The 17,930-nt window shown below is 44.8% G+C and overlaps 1 protein-coding gene across 3 annotated transcripts in view; it reads right to left on the bottom strand.

The window, feature by feature from the left end:
• Positions 1 to 17,930, bottom strand: part of ABAT (4-aminobutyrate aminotransferase) — a 117,877-nt gene that overhangs the window by 32,966 nt on the left and 66,981 nt on the right. For all 3 annotated transcript variants that reach the window (XM_032258076.1, XM_032258075.1, XM_032258074.1), the window contains exons 3-5: positions 9,061 to 9,158; positions 7,521 to 7,550; positions 5,748 to 5,865 (exon numbers count right to left, since the gene is read on the bottom strand). In XM_032258076.1, coding sequence (XP_032113967.1) covers positions 5,748 to 5,865; positions 7,521 to 7,550; positions 9,061 to 9,158 — 246 coding nt within the window. The remainder of the gene's footprint in view (positions 1 to 5,747; positions 5,866 to 7,520; positions 7,551 to 9,060; positions 9,159 to 17,930) is intronic.

Below are 17,930 nucleotides of genomic sequence, written 5' to 3'. Positions count from 1 at the left end.
TTCCTTCTTCCTTCCCCTTCCCTTCCCTTCCTTTTTCCTCCCCCTCCCCTCCCCTCCCTCCCTTCCATCCTCCTCCCCATTTTTTTTCTTTTTCTTTTTCTTTTTGACAGAGTCTTGCCTTGTTCCCAAGCTGGTGGGCAGTGGCACAATCTTGGCTCACTGCAATCTCCACCTCTTGTGTTCAAATGATTCTCATGCCTCAGCCTCTGGAGTAGCTGAGATTACAGATGTGCACCACCATGCCTGGCTAATATTTTGTATTTTTAGTAGAGATGGGTTTTTGCCATGTTGCCAGGCTGGTCTTGAACTCCTGTCCTCAGGTGATCCACCTGCCTCGGTCTTCCAAAGTGCTAGGATTACAGGTGTGAGCCACTGAACCAGGCCTGAAGTCAAGCTATTTCCTCTCTCCTGGTTATGCACCTGCCCTGCAGGTCATCTCTCACTCAGTACTGGGAGACAATTACACATGAGGTCGGAGAACAAGAGGGTGGCAGGGTCTCTTTCTGAGAAAAGAACTCAGCACCTGACCTCATTTGTTTGACTTGAGTTTCCAAAAATCGCAGCTCTCATCCTGATGAATGCATCCTCACTTTTTTTTTTTTTTTGAGACGTAGTCTCATTCTGTCACGCAGACGGGGTGCAGTGGTATAATCTCTGCTCACTGTAACCTCTGCCTCCCCGGTTTAAGCAATTCTCTGCCTCAGCCTCCTGAGTAGCTCAGATTATAGGCACCCATCACCATGCTGGCTAATTTTTTGTATTTTTAGTAGAGACAGGGTTTCACCATCTTGGCCAGGCTGGTCTTGAACTCTTGACCTTGTGATCCACCTGCCTCAGCCTCCCAGCTTCTGGGATTACAGGCATGAACCACCATGCCCGGCTGCCTCATCACTTTCATGTGTCTGGAAGCCCTGGAAAGTGGCCATGCGATGGTGGGTGATGCCCATTCCCACTTCTGCCACATACACAGAGTCCCCTGTCCATGGTAATGCTGCCCCACAGGCCCAGGACGCTTTGTGGTGGCGCCTGGCCCACCCTGGCCAGAGGACCAGAGGGAGGGAGTCTTAGGAGAGCTGCCTCAGGGTTAGCATACCCATGGTGGCCACCAACCAGGACTTGACACCATGCCTCAAAGAGTTAAAGAAACCAGTGGCTACATTCTTGGGCTTACAGGACAGCAGAGAGAAAAAAACAAACAATTTACTGAAAAGCTGAAGCTGTGCCCCAGCCAGTAAGAAGCCAGTAAGGAACAGAAATTCTTGAGTTTGCAAGAGAGCAGATAAGAAAGGAATCTCACTTTGGGAGGCTAAGATTGGGGGATCACTTGAGGTCAGGAGTTTCCTGGCCAACACGGTGAAACCCCGTCTCCGCCAAAAATAGAAAAATTAGCCCAGTGTGGTGGTGTGTGCCTGTAATCTCAGTGACTTGGGAGGCTGAGGTAGGAGAATTGCTTGAACCAGGGAGGTGGAGATTGCAGTGAGCTGAGATGGCACCACTGCACTCCAGCCTGGGTGAGAATCCATCTCAAAAAAAAGAAAGAAAGAAAGAAAGAGGAAGGAAGGAGGGAAGGAAGGAAGGAAAGAAAGAAAAAAGGAAAGAAGGAAGGAAGGAAGGAAGGAAAGAAAGAAAAAAGGAAAGAAGGAAGGAAGGAAGGAAATAAATAAATAAATAAATAAATAAATAAATAAATAAATAAACTTGCTTGCTGAAAATGCAGAAACTCTCTCTGCTTATGAGATCAAGGAGAAACAGGCTGAAATCTGTTGGGACCAAGATGGTCAACTGGAGTTTGTGCAAAACGAGTGTGCTGACGTCACAGCCTGAATTTCTACCCCAAGGTTCATGCTGACTCCTACAGAATTTGAACATGCAATCCCTGCAGTAGCACGGAGACAACCGTCCACGCCCGAGGCCTTTCCAGACTTCTCCTTTCCTTTCACCAGTCACTTGCTAACCTCAGAATTCACCCCTTGAACCTTTTGTCTTTTTTCTGAGACCAGGTCTCACTCTGTTGCCCAGGCGGAAGTGCAGTGGCATGATCACGGCTCACTGCAGCCCCAACCTCCCCAGCTTAAGCAATCCTCCCATTTCAGCCTCCCGAATAGCCGGGCTTCCGGGTGTGCACCACCATGCCCGGCTAATTTTGGTAGTTTTTATAGAGGCTGGGTTTCGCCGTGTTGGTTAGGCTGGTCCCACATTCCTGAGCTCAAGTTATCTTCCTGTCTTGGCCTCCCAAAGTATTGGGATTACAGGCGTGAGCCACTGTGCCCAGCCAAATACATTAACTTTGGAAGGAGAGTTTACATCAATGTGGCCAGAGGTTGAAATCAGTAGGAACAATCTGTTGCCTGCCCAAGCCTCTGGGCCTGGGGGCACACACTCCTTCATAGTAAGAGATCAGGTGTTAAAGACCGGGCATCACCCAGGGGAGACTTTCTCCTCAACAGAACAAAACAGTGAAAGTAATCTGAAATGCCTTGGGGGTCCACTCTGCCTTGTCAAGAAGATGGATGGGAGAGGCAAGGAGGGGCCCAGGGTAGAGAGGACTGTTAACATTCATCCCTGCTACTCCCCAGTCCTACTCCAACGCACGCTGGACCTAAGGCTGCAAAGTGAGCCTTACTCAAGAAAGGAACACTCTGGGTTTCTCCAGCTATTTTTGGGCCAAAGGTCTCTAAGCCTTGGGTCCTTATCAACATTGGCGTGTTCGGGACTTTTGTGCCTCTGGAGATAAGCCTGTTCCAGGTAAACCTCATTAAGCCTCAGAGGCAGTGTGCCTTATGGGCTTCTGAAGAAGAGATGAAAGCAGAGCTGGTCCCTCTGATCAGGGAAATTCTGCCCTGGGCTTTTGATACTGTGGGACTCCCATGTTTCAGGGCAGGGCAGGGCAGGGGCAGGAGTCTGCAAGGCGGCTGCCATAGAAATAAGCTTGGGAGGCAGAGAGTTGTTTGTTCACATCCTGGCTTAGCCTTGGACTCCCTTTGTATACCAGGCAAACCCTGCAAGCTCTTGAGACTTGGGCCAGTCAGTCAACTGGAGGTGATGTTAAAAGACCCTACTTTAAGGCAGTTGTAGCCCTGTAATGAGACAACATATAAGGCACTTAGCAATATGCCAGATGTGTAGTAAATTCACAATAACTATTTACGTAAAAAAAAAATCTTTTCAAAGACTACAGAAACGGGAGAACAGGTGGCCAGAGAAAGAACTTTTAGAATTCCTAGATTCGATCTAGCCCTTCAAGCTTTTTTTGCCGAGACAGAGTCTTCCTCAGTCACCCAGGCCAGAGTGCAGTGGCATGATCTTGGCTCACTGCAACCTCTGCCTCCCAGGTTCAAGCAATTCTCCTGCCTCAGCCTCTCCAGTAGCTGGGACTACAGGCATGCACCACCATCCTGGCTAATTTTTTTTGTATTTTTAGTAGAGACGGGGTTTCACTGTGTTGGCCAGGCTGGTCTCGAACTCCTAATCTCCTGATCCACCTGCCTTGGCCTCTCAAAGCACTAGGATTACAGGCGTAAGCCACTGTGTCTGGGCTTGTTTTTGTTTTTATTGAGACAGGGTTTTGCACTGTTGCCTAGGCTGGAGTGCGGTGGTATGATCATAGCCCACTGCAGCCTCAATCTCCTGGGCTCCACTGATCCTCCTGACTGAGCCTTCAGAGTAGCTGGGACTAAAGGCATTAAAAATTTTTTTTTGTAGAGATGGGGTTGGGTCTCACTATATTGCCCAGATTGGTCTTCAACTCCTGGCCTCAAGCAGTCCTCTTCCCTTGGCCTCCAAAAATATTTGGATTACCAGCGTGAGCCACTGTGCTGGACCAAACTTCTAGTTTTTTAAACAAATGCTGCTAATCTGATTCCCTGACCTTCACGCACACAGTGGGTAGCTGGACATTCAGACTGAGGGAGTCCTAGGGGTTGGGTCACTATCCCACAGCTAATATACAGTGGAGCCAGGATTTGAACCCAGGACAACTCAAGAGCCTATCCCTTCTACTCCAACACAAACGGGAGATGGGGCTTTATAAATCTTTGTCTCCAAAATGCCTTCTGTGGCCGAGGCATCCCTGAATAATGGACTTCCCCAAAAGAATGAGTCATCCGCTTACTGTCTAATAGCATCTTAATGGGAAATAAGTAGGTATGAGGAAATGGGCAAGGGAAGAAGAGGAGGAGTGGACACCCACGGCTCGGTCTCAGGGAGAAAGGCTCCAGGCTGCTGACCAGGGGGGCTGTGGGAGGTGCTGATGGGGAACAGAGGATGCCCTGGGCTCCTCTGCAGCAGAAGAACCAGCGTCATCTGTGAAGGGACAGGCTTCATCAGACACAGCCCACGGACTTATTGAAGGCAACCGGGAATCCGGCAGCCAAAGGAACATTAACCATCCAAGCTGCAAATAGCAGCTACCTGCATTTCCAAATTAGGCCTGTCAATCCTGTCTGTGTGCCCTTTTCCACAGCGCGTCACGCTCTATATGGCTGGGAGGTGAGCCTGGGGAGGCAGAGGCTGTGGGCCTCCCACCGAGGTCACTTTCACCCGGGAGGTCACCGTTTCCCAGCTGCTGTGTGTGTTGGTTGATAATGACTCCAGCTGCCTCCTTGCCTGGAAAATTGCCCATGGCAAATGGAAGCCACTTTGCAGAGGAGATTACACGAGTTCTCCCCTCTGGCAGCTGATGGGCAATGACTAGCTGGCACAGTACCATAAAAAGCCGGGCCCTCCGCTTCAGTCCAAGACCAACTCTGGGGTGTGGTGCACGCTCCAGAGCCCCAAGTGGGGTCAGGCTGTGGATAGTTCTAGCTGAGACCTCATCCTTCTTAGCTTCTTCCCCCGACCCAGGCTGTTTCCCTTCCTCCCCTTTCTCCTGAGAGCTCTCCCTCAATCAGTAACCTGCCCAGGAATCTCCCTCTGTCTGGGTTCAGTGGCTCACGCCTGTAATCCCAGCACTTTGGGAGGCTGAGGTGGGAGGATCAGTTGAGTCCAGGAGTTTGAGACCAGCCTGGGCAGCATAGTGAGACCCCGTCTCTAAAAAAATAAAAAAATTAGGCCAGTTGTAGTGGCTCACACCTATAATCCCAGCACTGTGGGAGGCCGAGAGAGGCAGATCACTTGAGGGCAGGAGTTCTAGACTACCCTGGCCAACACGGTGAAACCCCGTTTCTACTAAAAATACAAAAATTATACAGGCATGGCGGCGCATGCCTGTAATCCCAGCTACTTGGGAGGCTGAGGCAGGAGAATCGCTTGAATCCAGGAGGTGGAGGTTGCAGTGAGCTGAGATTGCGCCACTGAACTCCAGCCTGGTGCACAGAGCAAGACTCCAACGACAACAACAACAAACAACAAACAAACAAACAAACAAAAACCAGGGAAAAAAGAAATCCCCACCTCAGGCTCTTCTGGGAAACTCAACCTAAGATGCCTACATGGTGGCCACGGCAGTCACACAGATGGGTTTGCATCCTAGCTGTAATTCCTATGCAACCTACCAAACCTCTCTATGCTTTGTTAATTAATACATATTTACCTTGTAGGCTTTGGGGAGGAGTAGATGGGAGAGGACATATAATATGTCTAATAATATACCCTTTATGAATTACTTATTGTTTTCCTACCCTTGAGTGAAGCGTCAGGCAACCCCCTGGGATGTGCCTGCTGGACGCCACATCCTACAACCTGGACAGCCACAACTAGCAGAGGGAGAAACAGAGGTGATATCCAAGGAGTGATTTCCCAGCTCTTACCTATGGGGACAGAGGAGATTTGGGAATAAAGATCCAGCATTCGGTTGCCATCAACATCAACAAGGTAATTGCCTCGGCTCTCTTCGTAATTGCAGAAAAAATGCACAGCCTCTGCATTCTTGGAGAAAGAAGAGACCAACTCAGGCTCACTGCCATTCCCTAGATTCCTGGTCTTTCAGGATCAAGCTTGAATCACTGAAGCACATCATATCATGACCTTTCTATGGACACATAGGGGCATCTGTGGGTGCTGGCAATGTATTTCTTGTTTTGGTTAAGTGCATGGGTGGTCTGCTTTATAATAGTTCAATAAGCTGTGATTTTATATTTTATGAATTTTTCTCTATGTGGTTTATACATCAGAACAAAAAAAGAGATACAAATCTGAAGTCGATTCTGTTAAGACATGTTTGGTAAACCTTAGTGCAATCTCAATGAAAACTAAAAATATATAGTAATCATTAAAGAAATAAAAATGTCACACTGTAAAGTACTCACTTAGTGCAAAATAATAAAACGTGACAAGAGGGCCTGGTGCGGTGACTCACACCTGTAATCCCAGTACTTTGGGAGGCCGAGGCAGGTGGATCATTTGAAGCCAGGAGTTTGAGACCAGCTCGGCAACATGGTAAAAACTCCATCTCTACAAAAATTAGCCAGGTATGCATGCCTGTGATCCCAGCTACTTGGGGGGCTGAGGCAGGAGGATCACTTGTACCCAGAAGGTGGAGGTTTCAGTGAGCTTAGATTGTGCGGCACTGCACTCCAGTCTGGGGTGACAAAGTGAGACTCCATCTCAAATAATTAAAAAAAAAATTAAAAGGGGAATAAAAGAACAAAAAAGACAGAAGACATGTAGAGAACAACAATAAATGGCAGCTGTAAATACAACTATATGAATAATAACATTAACTGTGAATGGATTAAACAATCCAATCAAAAGGCAGAGATTGTCAGACTGGATAAAAAGAACCAACTCCATGCAGTTTACAGGAGTCACTTTATATTCAAGAACACAACTACGTTGAAAGTAAAAAGATGGAGAAAGTTATCTGATGCATACAGCAACCATAAGAAAGATAGAAGGGGTTATAATCATATCAGAAAAAATAGACTATAAAAAATGTTACTGAGAGAATATTATAATATTAATATTATAAAGGGTAAATCCACTAAGAAGATATGACAATTATAAACATATTTGCACCTAACAACAGAGCCCTGAATAGATAAAGCAAAAACAGAATTAAAGGGAAAAATAGTTTTATAATAATAGTTGGAGATGTCAGCATCTGGCACTCCATAATGGATAGGGCAACTAGGCAGAAGGTTAGCAAGGAAATAGAAGACTTGAACAATATTCTAAAAGCAACCAGACCTGACAAACATCTATAGAACACTCTGTCCAACAACAGCAGACTACAGAATACATATGGAATATTCTCCAAGCTAGACCATATGTTAGGCCATAAAAAAAGGCTCAATAAATTTAACAGGATTGAAATCACAAAAATGTGTTTCCCAACCATAATGGAATGAAACTAGAAATCAAGAACAGAAATAAATTTGGGAAATTTACCGAAGCATAGAGATTCAACACCATGTAAGTAACCAATGGGTCAAAGAAGAAATCACAGAGGAAATGAGAAAAAACGTTTAGAACAAAAGTCAACTACATTTTTTAAAAAAGAGTCAGATCAGATTAAGCATCTGTCTTTTAGCTCAATTGTGATAAAGAAGCAACAAAAGGAATGTTACCTCATCCTCACTTACCTGAATTATATTCAGCTGTTTCATTAACTCCTGCAGGCAAAAGAACAAAATCATTATAGCAAGTACACATTCTTGTCAAAATAGCTTAAAGTTTTCCATGTTTTCCCAAGTCTTGGCATTTTTTCTCTTTTGCCAATAACTTAATAGTTTATTAGTCAACAATATTACTTTAAAAATTACTTGATATAAATAGATGGCAAGAAACTATTCCATTACACAGTTAAATTACCAGTACAATAGACAGGCTAGAAATTCAGACACCTGAAAGATAAATTAAAATATTTAGCAAGAAAATCTTAAACTGAAGGTGTTTATCTAGTGCCATTAAAAACACAGATTCTCTGTTATTTAGGGAGAAAAAGGTGTTAACACCTCATTAAGAATATAAATAAAACAACTGAAAATATTAACTTGCACATCAAAGAACCATTTACAATTATAATCCAAATGTTCCGTAAAGCACTTGTACTTTATTCTATACAGAAACAAGGAATTAGAAACTAGTTGCTTTGATATTACAAAGATGTCAACTCCAAAAGTAATTCAACATAAAACAGATGTTGCAGTTAGTGTCAAAAAATTATATATGTCCACGTAAAAACACAGGATAATATTCATGACAAGAATATGAAAAGTTATTACAAGAATTTTACTACTACTAGATTAAAATCTGTACCCCCAATAGAAATATGCATTTAAAATGTCTCCCATTTTGTTAGCAAAACACTATCCAAAATAACTATAATCACTTATATTAATACAAAGATTTCCAGATTTATAAAATAGTTGCAATGACAAAAGAGGTATGTTTTGACAGAAAAAAAAAAAAGACACTATGGATAAAATATGCAAAGAAAAAATAAATTTGCATTAGAAAGGTTTGAAGATCAAGTTCAAGGGCATTTGATCTCTGAGCACTGTGCCACGTAACATTGCCAGGTTCTTCCACTGTTGGCTGGACATTGTACCCCAGCCCTTGACTCTGGGCTTAAGAGAAGGTATAAGTTGCTTTGGCCAGCAGAAGGAGGCAGCAGTGATGACGAATCCATGCAGAGCCCAGGCCTCAACAGAACTATAGCACGGGCTGGGCGCGGTGGCTCACACCTGTAATTCCAGCACTTTGGGAGGCTGAGGCGAGTGGATCACAAGGTCAAGAGATCGAGACCATCCTAGCCAACATGATGAAACCCTGTCTCAGCCTCTGGAGTAGCTGGGACTACACCACTCCTGGCTAATTTTTGCATTTTGAGTAGGGACAGGGTTTCACCATGTTGGCCAAGCTGATCTTGAACCCCTGACCTCAAGTGATCCACCTGCCTCGACCTCCCAGAGTGCTAGGATCACCGGCATGATCCAAGGTGCCCAGTCCTTCTTTGGCTTCTTATGGCAAAATGGCCTAATTGAATATCTTGGCTCTCTGGTGGTGAACTCTCTGAAAGCAGCTGACAATCAATGCAAGTCCCTAAGCTTAGCTGTGTTCTTACTTCTTAGCCCCTTTCTCCCTTTTCCAAAATACCCCACTCAGGTGTGCTCAACTCACCCGAGATCTAGGCCCTGGGACTTCCGTCTTCATCAGTGGCCCATCATAATCAAATTCAACGTCGACTTTGGCTGCGGCTTGGCTAATGTGTCTGGATGCTGCAGGAAACAAAGACAAGAGAAGGTGACAGCAGAGATCATGAGGATTCTGCCCTGACAAATGCCCCATGTACTTAACAGAGGTAGTGCCAGGACCTTAGCCCCATCCCAGCCAGACCACCCTAGAACACTGTGGGGCACAGTGGACAGACCAACTGGGGCACCACAAGGACCCTGCAGATTTTAAAAATGGGAAAACCCAGTGTCAACAAAGTCATAGGCAAATAGGCATGCCCCTGTTTTCCTGGCATGAGTACAAGCTGATGCCAGCTTTCTTTTTATTTATTTTTTTTATTGAGACAGGGTCTTCTCCATTGCCCAGGCTGGAGTGCAGTGGCCCCATCCCTGACCTCCCAAGGATCAGGTGATCCTCCTGCCTTAGCCTTCTGCGTAGCTGGGATTACAGGCATGCAACCACCATGCCTGGCTAATTTTTATAATTTTAGTAGAGACGGGGTTTTGCCATGTTGCCCAGCCTGGCCTCAGACTCCTGGGCTAAAGCAATCCACCTGCCGTCACCTCCCAAATTGCTGGGATTACAGGTGTGAGCCATCATGCCCGACCTGATGCCAGCTTTCTGTTTCTTTCAACTGAGAAATCTTTTTTTATGATTCACCCTAAGAAGATAATGGGACCAGTACAAAGATGGAGGTAAAGAGTATTCATCGCCGGGCGCGGTGGCTCAAGCCTGTAATCCCAGCACTTTGGGAGGCCGAGGCGGGTGGATCACGAGGTCAAGAGATCGAGACCATCCTGGTCAACATGGTGAAACCCCGTCTCTACTAAAACTACAAAACATTAGCTGGGCATGGTGGCGCGTGCCTGTAATCCCAGCTACTCAGGAGGCTGAGGCAGGAAAATTGCCTGAACCCAGGAGGCGGAGGTTGCGGTGAGCCGAGATCGCGCCATTGCACTCCAGCCTGGGTAACAAGAGCGAAACTCCGTCTCAAAAAAAAAAAAAAAAAGAGTATTCATCATAGTATTGTCTATAAGAACAGCAAAGAGGGCCAGATGTGGTCGCCCATGCCTGTAATCCCAGCACTCTGGGGGGCCAAGGTGGGTGGATCTTTTGAGCTCAGAAGTTCACAACCAGCTTGGGTAACATGGTAAAGCCCCATCTCTAAAAAAAAAAAAAAAAAAAAAAAAAAAATAGCTGGGCATGGTGGTAGCTTTACTTCCAGCTACTTGGGAGGCTGAGGTGGGAGGTCTGCTTCAGCCTGGGAGGCTAGGCTGCAGTGAGCCGTGACTGCAGCACTGCACTTCAGCCTGAGCAATAGAATGAGACCCTGTCTCAACAAACAGACAAAAACAAACAACGAACAACCTAAATGTCCAGCACCAGAAGTCAGCTAAGTAGAATGTGGCAGAGTCAACCATTTCATGGAATCTTATGCACCCATTGTTTTGACGTTGACATTTTGAATATTCATGAACATGGAAAGATGCCCATGGTATTAGCATGGGAAAGGTCGGATTCTAAAAGTCATCCAAATTTTGTAAAAATGTAATCTACATCTAAATGTATATAGCCCAAAGTTTCTCAACCTTGACAAAATTAACATTTTGGGCTGGGGGGCTGTCCTGTATATTATGTTGTGGGGGGCTGTTGTGGGGGGCTGTCCTGTATATTATAGAATGCTTAGTGGCATCCCTGGCCTTACCCACCAGAGGCCAGGAACACCCACACCCAGTTACGCCAGTCAACATTACCTAGGAAGGAATCATCACATTTCTAAATTCAGATGGTCCCATTTAATAGACGGTTTTTATTTCAAAAATAAAGTTTTGGTCTGACATGGTTGGGATCTATATCCCCGCCCAAATCTCATGTTGAAATGTAATCCCTGATGATGGAGGTGGGGCCTTGCGGGAGGTGATTGGATTATGGGGACAGGTTCTCATGGCATAACACCATCCATCCCCTTTGTGCTATCGTGGAGGCAGTGAGTTCTCACAAGATCTAGTTGTTTATTTTTAATTTTAACTTTTATTTTTGAGACAGAATGTCACTCTGTTGCCCAGGCTGGAACGCAGTGAAACGATCTCGGCTCACTGCAACCTCCGCCTCCCAGGTTCAAGTGATTCTTGCACCTCAGCCTCCCAGGTAGCTGGGATTACAGGTGCCCGCCACCATGCCTGGCTAATTTTTATATTTTTAGTAGAGACAGGGTTTCACCATGTTGGCCAGGCTGGTTTTGAACTCCTGACCTCAAGTGATCTGTCCATCCCAGCCTCCCAAAGTGCTGGGATTACAGGTGTAAGCCACTGCGCCTGGCTGAGATCTGGTTGTTTAAAAGTGTGTGGCTGGCTGGGCGCAGTGGCTCATGCCTGTAATTCCAGCACTGTGAGAGGTTGAGGCAGGTGGATCACCTGAGGTCAGGAGTTCAAGACCAGTCTGGCCAACTAGTGGAATTCCATCTCTACCAAATATACAAAAATTAGCTGGGCGTGGTATTGCACACCTGTAGTCCCAGTTACTTGGGAGGCTGAGGCATGAGAATCTCTTGAACCTGGGAGGCAGAGGTTGCAGTGAGCTGAGATTGTGCCATTGCACTTCACACTGGTGACAATGCAAGACTCTGTCTCAAAAAAAAATGTGTGGCTCCTCCCCGCTTGCTCTCTTGCTCCTGTTCCCACCATGTGAGACACCTTGGTCTCTCTTTGCCTTCCACCATGATTGGAAGTTTCCTGAGGCCTCCCCAGAAGCTGAGCAGATGCCAGCATCATGCTTCCTGTACAGCCTGCAGGAACATGAGCCAATTGAACCCTTTTTTCTTTAAAAATTACCCAATCCTAGGTATTTTTTTTGTAGCACTGCGAGAACAGATTAATACATGGTCATGCATCATTTGTTTGAAACACATTTCACATTTTCCACATAATGTATAAATAATTTACAGAGGGTGTTTGGATTCCTGTCCCACAAATCTTTTTAGCGTGACTTGCTGCTGAAACACAAAGGGTAGCTCAAGCCCAAGGCTTGCTGATCTCTGAGTGAGAGACAGATGTGGTGACTCCAAGACAAGTGTGTCGGGGTTTCCCATCAGTAACCCCTAGAAATCCCGCTAGTGTTACTGTTGATCTTTCACCTACCTGGTACTATTCGGTGGTTGGGAAATGTCAGTTCCTCTTATGGGGGTTGCCATAATTGTACCAAACTAGGGAATCAGTGGACACTTCATACAAATTACATACTATATATAAATTTATATATATATTTATATATATGTATATATAAAACTGTTTCCATTAAACAAGAGGGGACTGTAAAGCTCAGAGAAGTTAAGAAATGTGCCAAAATCTCCTGTAACACACACACACACACACACACACACACACACACACACGTGCACACACACACACGTGCACGTGCTTATAGCCTGTCGAACTATACAAAGCTATGAGATTTGGAAACATATTTAAATTCACTCTTAATTTTCCATAATTGCTTTGGTTATCAAAGGTTTCTGAATTAATTATGTAACATCATGCTGTCTTTTGAACAAAAAGTACAGTTAAAATACTGCACTACACTTTTATAAAGATGAAAAAACAAGCCTTTATTTTCTTCTCTTTGATCTGAAAAAGGGAATTCCTAAAGAGTATTCTATTAGAAGAGAGTTAAAGGTCATAGAACATAATATAACTATAATTTTATAATTAAATTTTATAATTATAAAAATATATGATTTTTTTTTTTTAAAGAAATGAGGTCTCGCTATGTTGCCCAGCCTGGCTTTGAACTCCTGGGGGTCAGGCGATCCTCCTGCCTCAGCCTACCACATAGCTAGGACTATAGACACATACCACTTTGCCTGGCTACTTTCTTTTTTTTTTTTTTTGAGACAGGTTCTCACTCTGTTGCCCAGGCTGGAGTGCAGTGGTGCGATCTCCGTTCACTGCAACCTCTGCCTCCCTGTTTTGAGCAATCCTCTTACCTTAGCCCCCTGAGTAGCTGGGACCACAGGAATACACCACCATGCCTGGCTAATTGTTTGCATTTTTGGCAAAGAAGGGGTTTTGCCACCCACCTCGGCCACCCAAAGGCTGGGATTACAGGTGTGAACCACCACGCCCGGCCCTACTTTTTTACACTAAACTGTTTATTTTTCCTTGGCCAGAACTCAGGATTGCTGGACAGCATTGATTCCAGTTAGCTCTTCAGGGATGCATATTTTGATAAAAATAGGTCTTCACTGGTGCAGATCTTGCTTTGTTACCAGCAAAGGGGGAAAACGAAAAATTAGAAATTAGCAAGCTGTTCTTAAATGAGGACACACACGTCCTCCTTTCTTTTCTCCAGAAAGTGTCTTGACATTGTATTGTAGCAATCAGATTTCTTGGGAACTGGAGTGTGGAGATACTGGGAATGGGAGCAGTTCACAGGGGGAGCTGCAGCTGAACGGATCCAGAGAGAGATAACCAGAGAGTGTGGGATCAAGCGGAGCTGCAATAATGAGAATGTCAAGGCCATGGGGAAATAGGAGCTGGGAGGCAGGGTGAGGCAGTAAAGAAAGGGCAAGAACTGGTCAACTGGGAGCGCTGAGGACCAGATGCAAGGTAGATGGGTCTGTTCCGAGAACTATATCAGTTCCTATTATGTTTTCCATAAGTTTGCTTGCAACTGTGCTATCAGAAAGGGGGGAAATGGGGAAATTAACACATATTCAGCCTTTACTAAAATGCTAGGCTGGCCCTACCTAGGCAAACTCCCACCTATTGCTTTAAGTAATCCACAAATAAATACAACAGTATAGATAGGTATTGTTGTTCACAGTTTACAGATGAGGATCAGAGAGGTTAAGTGACTGTCCCAATGTCACACAGCTAATGAGCTGCAGAGTCAGGATTGGAACCCAGGTTGTTGCAATCTCAATACTTTTGCTTTTCCTTCTAATCTAAATGTTGGCTTTTTCAAAAGAGGAAAATAAATACTATTACAATGAATATTCTCTTAATGATGACATATAACACCATGTACCACAAGAGAACAGAACAAAAATGGAAGGCACAAGTAAACCTTTTCTTGGATCTCGTCTATGAAGACACACAAGCAGATTCAAGTGTGTATTCAGCACTTAGGGTGAACAAACCAGGGATTATCCTGAGCAATTTACATGGCTTACCTCATCTAACTCTCACGAACTCCTATGAGGTAAATGTTATTATTCTTACATTGCAGAATAAGACACTGGGGCTCAGAGAGGTTAATTAATTTGCCCAAGATCACACAGCTATCAAATGGTTAGCAGGAAGTTTGCCCATCCGACCTCTTTCCTAGAAGCTGTAAATGGAACTGAGGCCATCTTTGATTTCATCCAGTGCTAGCCTTTGAATGAAACATTTGCAGCAAAACAACACACTTCTCTCAAAGGCAAATTTTGATCATGATCATAAAGATGCAAAAAAAAAACCCCAGTTTGAATTAATACTGAAGGATCAAGCATTTTCATTCATGAATAAAATAACACACCCAGAAAGCAAGAGTGTGCTATTGACATGCAAGACCGGATGCAGTGGGCGGATGGTCCATCCAGCCCAGCCCCCTAGGGCTCACAGCCCTCAATGGTGATGCCAAGTCTGAGTCCATTATTAGCTCCAAACTATAAAGCAGCCAGCAAACATTTTTAATGTGCTCTTGATCTGTAGACTGAGAGTAATAAATGAATGTCATGTTCTCAAATGGCGAAAGTTCTGTGCGTGAGCCTGGCCGGAATGAAGGTCAAGACCAGCTGGAGTTGTTTGCTCTGCTTTTCTGTTTAAAAAAAAATGTATCTGCCCCTGCAACTCTCTACCCCACTTATTTTATGATAACATGCTCACTGAGGAAGATACCAATAAGCAACATGGAAAAAGAAAATTTAACTTTCTACCCAGTGATAATGATTTTGACGTCATCTCCCACTCTCTGTATCCTATTTACTGACGTAAGATTATTAATTTTTTGGGGGGCATAAAATGATGCCATTGGGAACGTCATCTCACAGCATTAACTATCATCACGTTTAATCGCTTCACAGTGACCTGACGGGTGGAGACGCCATGGAGAAGGATGAAAACACTGCGGGTGTGGCAGCAGGCTGGGGTTTCCATTTTCGGCACCCTCTCTTGCTTTGAGGAAGCAGTTGCCACGTTGTGAATGGCTCTGTGAAGAGCTCCACACATGAAGGAACTAAAAGTTGCTTCTGGCTGACAGTCCCCAAGGAACTGAATCCAGCCACAACCCCGTGAGTGGGTCTGCAAGTGAATCCTCCAACCACCAAGCTGAGCCGTCAGAGGAGACCACAGCCCCACTTGACAACTTGACTACACCCTCATGACAGACCTTGAGCCAGAGGATCTGGCTAAGTCACCCCTGGATTCCCAACTCACAGAAACTGTGAGATAATAAACATGATCCCAAGATGCTAAATTTGGGGGTATCTGTTATGTGGCAGCAGATAACCAACACAGTGGCTCAGGTCCTGGAGCCAACCTCGCTTAGCTTGAAGCCTGGCTCAGCCAATCACCAGCTCTGTGGCTCTGGTAAGTTACTTAATTTCTCTGACTTAGAGTTTCTTTTACCTTATGGAGTGGTGGTGTGGGCTAAATGAGTTCAAAGTAAGCTGTAATTCCTACCATTTTTTAACCCTTCCCCGGGTTGCTACTTGCCTAACAGCAGTATATGAGAGTGCACATATTCCTGTATCTTTGCCAACACTGTGTTTGAGCATTCTTAAAAAAACATATTCTGGTTTGGTAGATATGCCAAATCAATAAGTCAAAAGAAAAGACAAAATCTCACTGCATGGTTTTCTAAATCAGAAATCTGCCACAACTCCAGCCAAGAACATGTAGAAGAGGTAACAGTAAGGAACTCTGCGATTTAGCCGTTTCTATTTTTTTTTTTTTTTTTTGCACTGTGCCTGTATTTCCATGCTTGTAAAATGGGAGTTAGGACACTTCCACCTTATTGTAAATACAAATGAAGTACTTTCATAGGACCTTTTTTTTTTTTTTTTTTTTTTTTTTGAGACAGAGTCTTACTCTGTTGCCCAGGCTGCTGCAGTACAGTGGAGAAATCTCGGCCCACAGCAACCTTCACCTCCGGGGTTCAAGCAATTCCCCTGCCTCAGCCTCTCAAGTAGTTGGGATTACTGCCACCTGCCACCACGCCCAGCTAATTTTTGTATTTTTAGTAGAGACAGGGTTTCACCACGTTGGCCAGGCTGGTCCTGAACTCCTGACCTCAGGTGATCCGCCTGCCTCAGCCTCTCAAAGTGCTGGTATTATAGGTGTGAGCCATTGTGCCTGGTTCATATGAACCATTTCTTCTAATGCAAGAAATTTGTGAAATAGAAGGATACTATTATTAGACCCATTTTCCTGATGAGAAAACTGAGGCTTGGAGAAGTTCTATTGGTTAGGCTCACTTGACCAATGCGTGGTGAAGCTGGTAACCCAATCATATGAATCTTGATCTAGAGCTTTTCCTGTGGTGTCTCCTTAGGAAGGCTCAGATGTCCTTGAGAATGACCTTTAAAGATGGTGCCACATGGGCCACGAGGCTAGAGCTCCACAAGAGCCACATCTCTTTATTCACCACCACATCCTCAGTACTCAGCACAGCACTTGGCACGTAATAGGTGCTTAACAGCCTTCGTTATGAAATGAATGGATCATTTGTGCTAGACTCTGTGTCTGACCTGGAACCCTCCATACCTACATCTTTCTGGTTTATTTTAACACAATGATGGGTAAACATTAATATGCTTCTCTTATAAATAAATAAAGCAAAACCTTGGCCGGGTGCAGTGGCTCATGCCTGTAATCCCAAGACTTTGGGACACCAAGACAGGCGGATCACTTAAGGTCAGTAGCTGGAGACCAGCCTGGCCAACATGGTGAAACCCCGCCTCCACAAAAAATTTAAAAATTAGCCAGGCGTGGTGGCGGGTGCCTGTACTACCTAGGAGGCTGAGGCAGGAGAATCGCTTGAATCTGGGAGGTGGAGGTTGCCGTGAGCCGAGTTCACACCACAGCACTACTCCAGCCTCAGTGACAGAGCGAGTCTCCATCTCAAAAAAAAAAAAGAAAAAAGAAAAAGAAAAACTTCAAAAGCCATTGATAACTTCTCAAAACTATCAAGGTCAAGAAGAATAAGGAAAAGACTGAGAAACTGCCGCAGACCGGAGGAGACCGCAGAAGATGTGACAAATCAATGCGATGTGGGTACCTGGACTGGATCCTAGAGCCGAAAAAGACATTAAAGAAAAAATGAGTGAAAGCCAAATAAAAGTCTGGAGTTTGGTTAACGGTAATATACCAAGATCAGCTTCTTAGTGTCTTTAAAAATTTATTTATCTATTATTACTATTTTAAGACAATGTTGCCCAGGCTGGAGTGCTGTGGTGTGATCATGGCTCATTGCAGTCTCAATCTCCCAGGCTCAAGCAATCCTTCTGCTTCAGCCTTCCGAGTAGCTAAGATTACAGGCACATGTCATCATGCCCAGCTAAGTTTTGTAGTTTTCATAGACACAGGGTCTCCCTATGTTACCCAGGCTCCTGCTTTAGCCTCTCAAAGTGCTAGGATTACAGGAGTGAGCCACTGTGCCCAGCTAGTTTCTTTCTCCTTTCTTTTCTTTTTCTTTCTCTTTCTTTCTTTTCCTTCATTTCTTTTTCTCTTTCTTTCTTCCCTTCCTTCCTTCTCTCTCTCCCTCCCTCCCTTCCTTCCTTCCTTCTCTCTTTCTCTCCCTCCCTCCCTCTCTTCTTTCCTTCCCTTTCCCCCCCT

The sequence above is a fragment of the Sapajus apella genome, unplaced genomic scaffold (genome assembly GCF_009761245.1).
Source record: "Sapajus apella isolate SASKATOON/1434 unplaced genomic scaffold, GSC_monkey_1.0 scaffold99, whole genome shotgun sequence".
NCBI classification, from domain to species: Eukaryota; Metazoa; Chordata; class Mammalia; order Primates; family Cebidae; genus Sapajus; species Sapajus apella.
The sequence above is the reverse complement of the archived record's forward strand: the minus strand, read 5'-3'. Positions and strand labels throughout refer to the sequence as shown.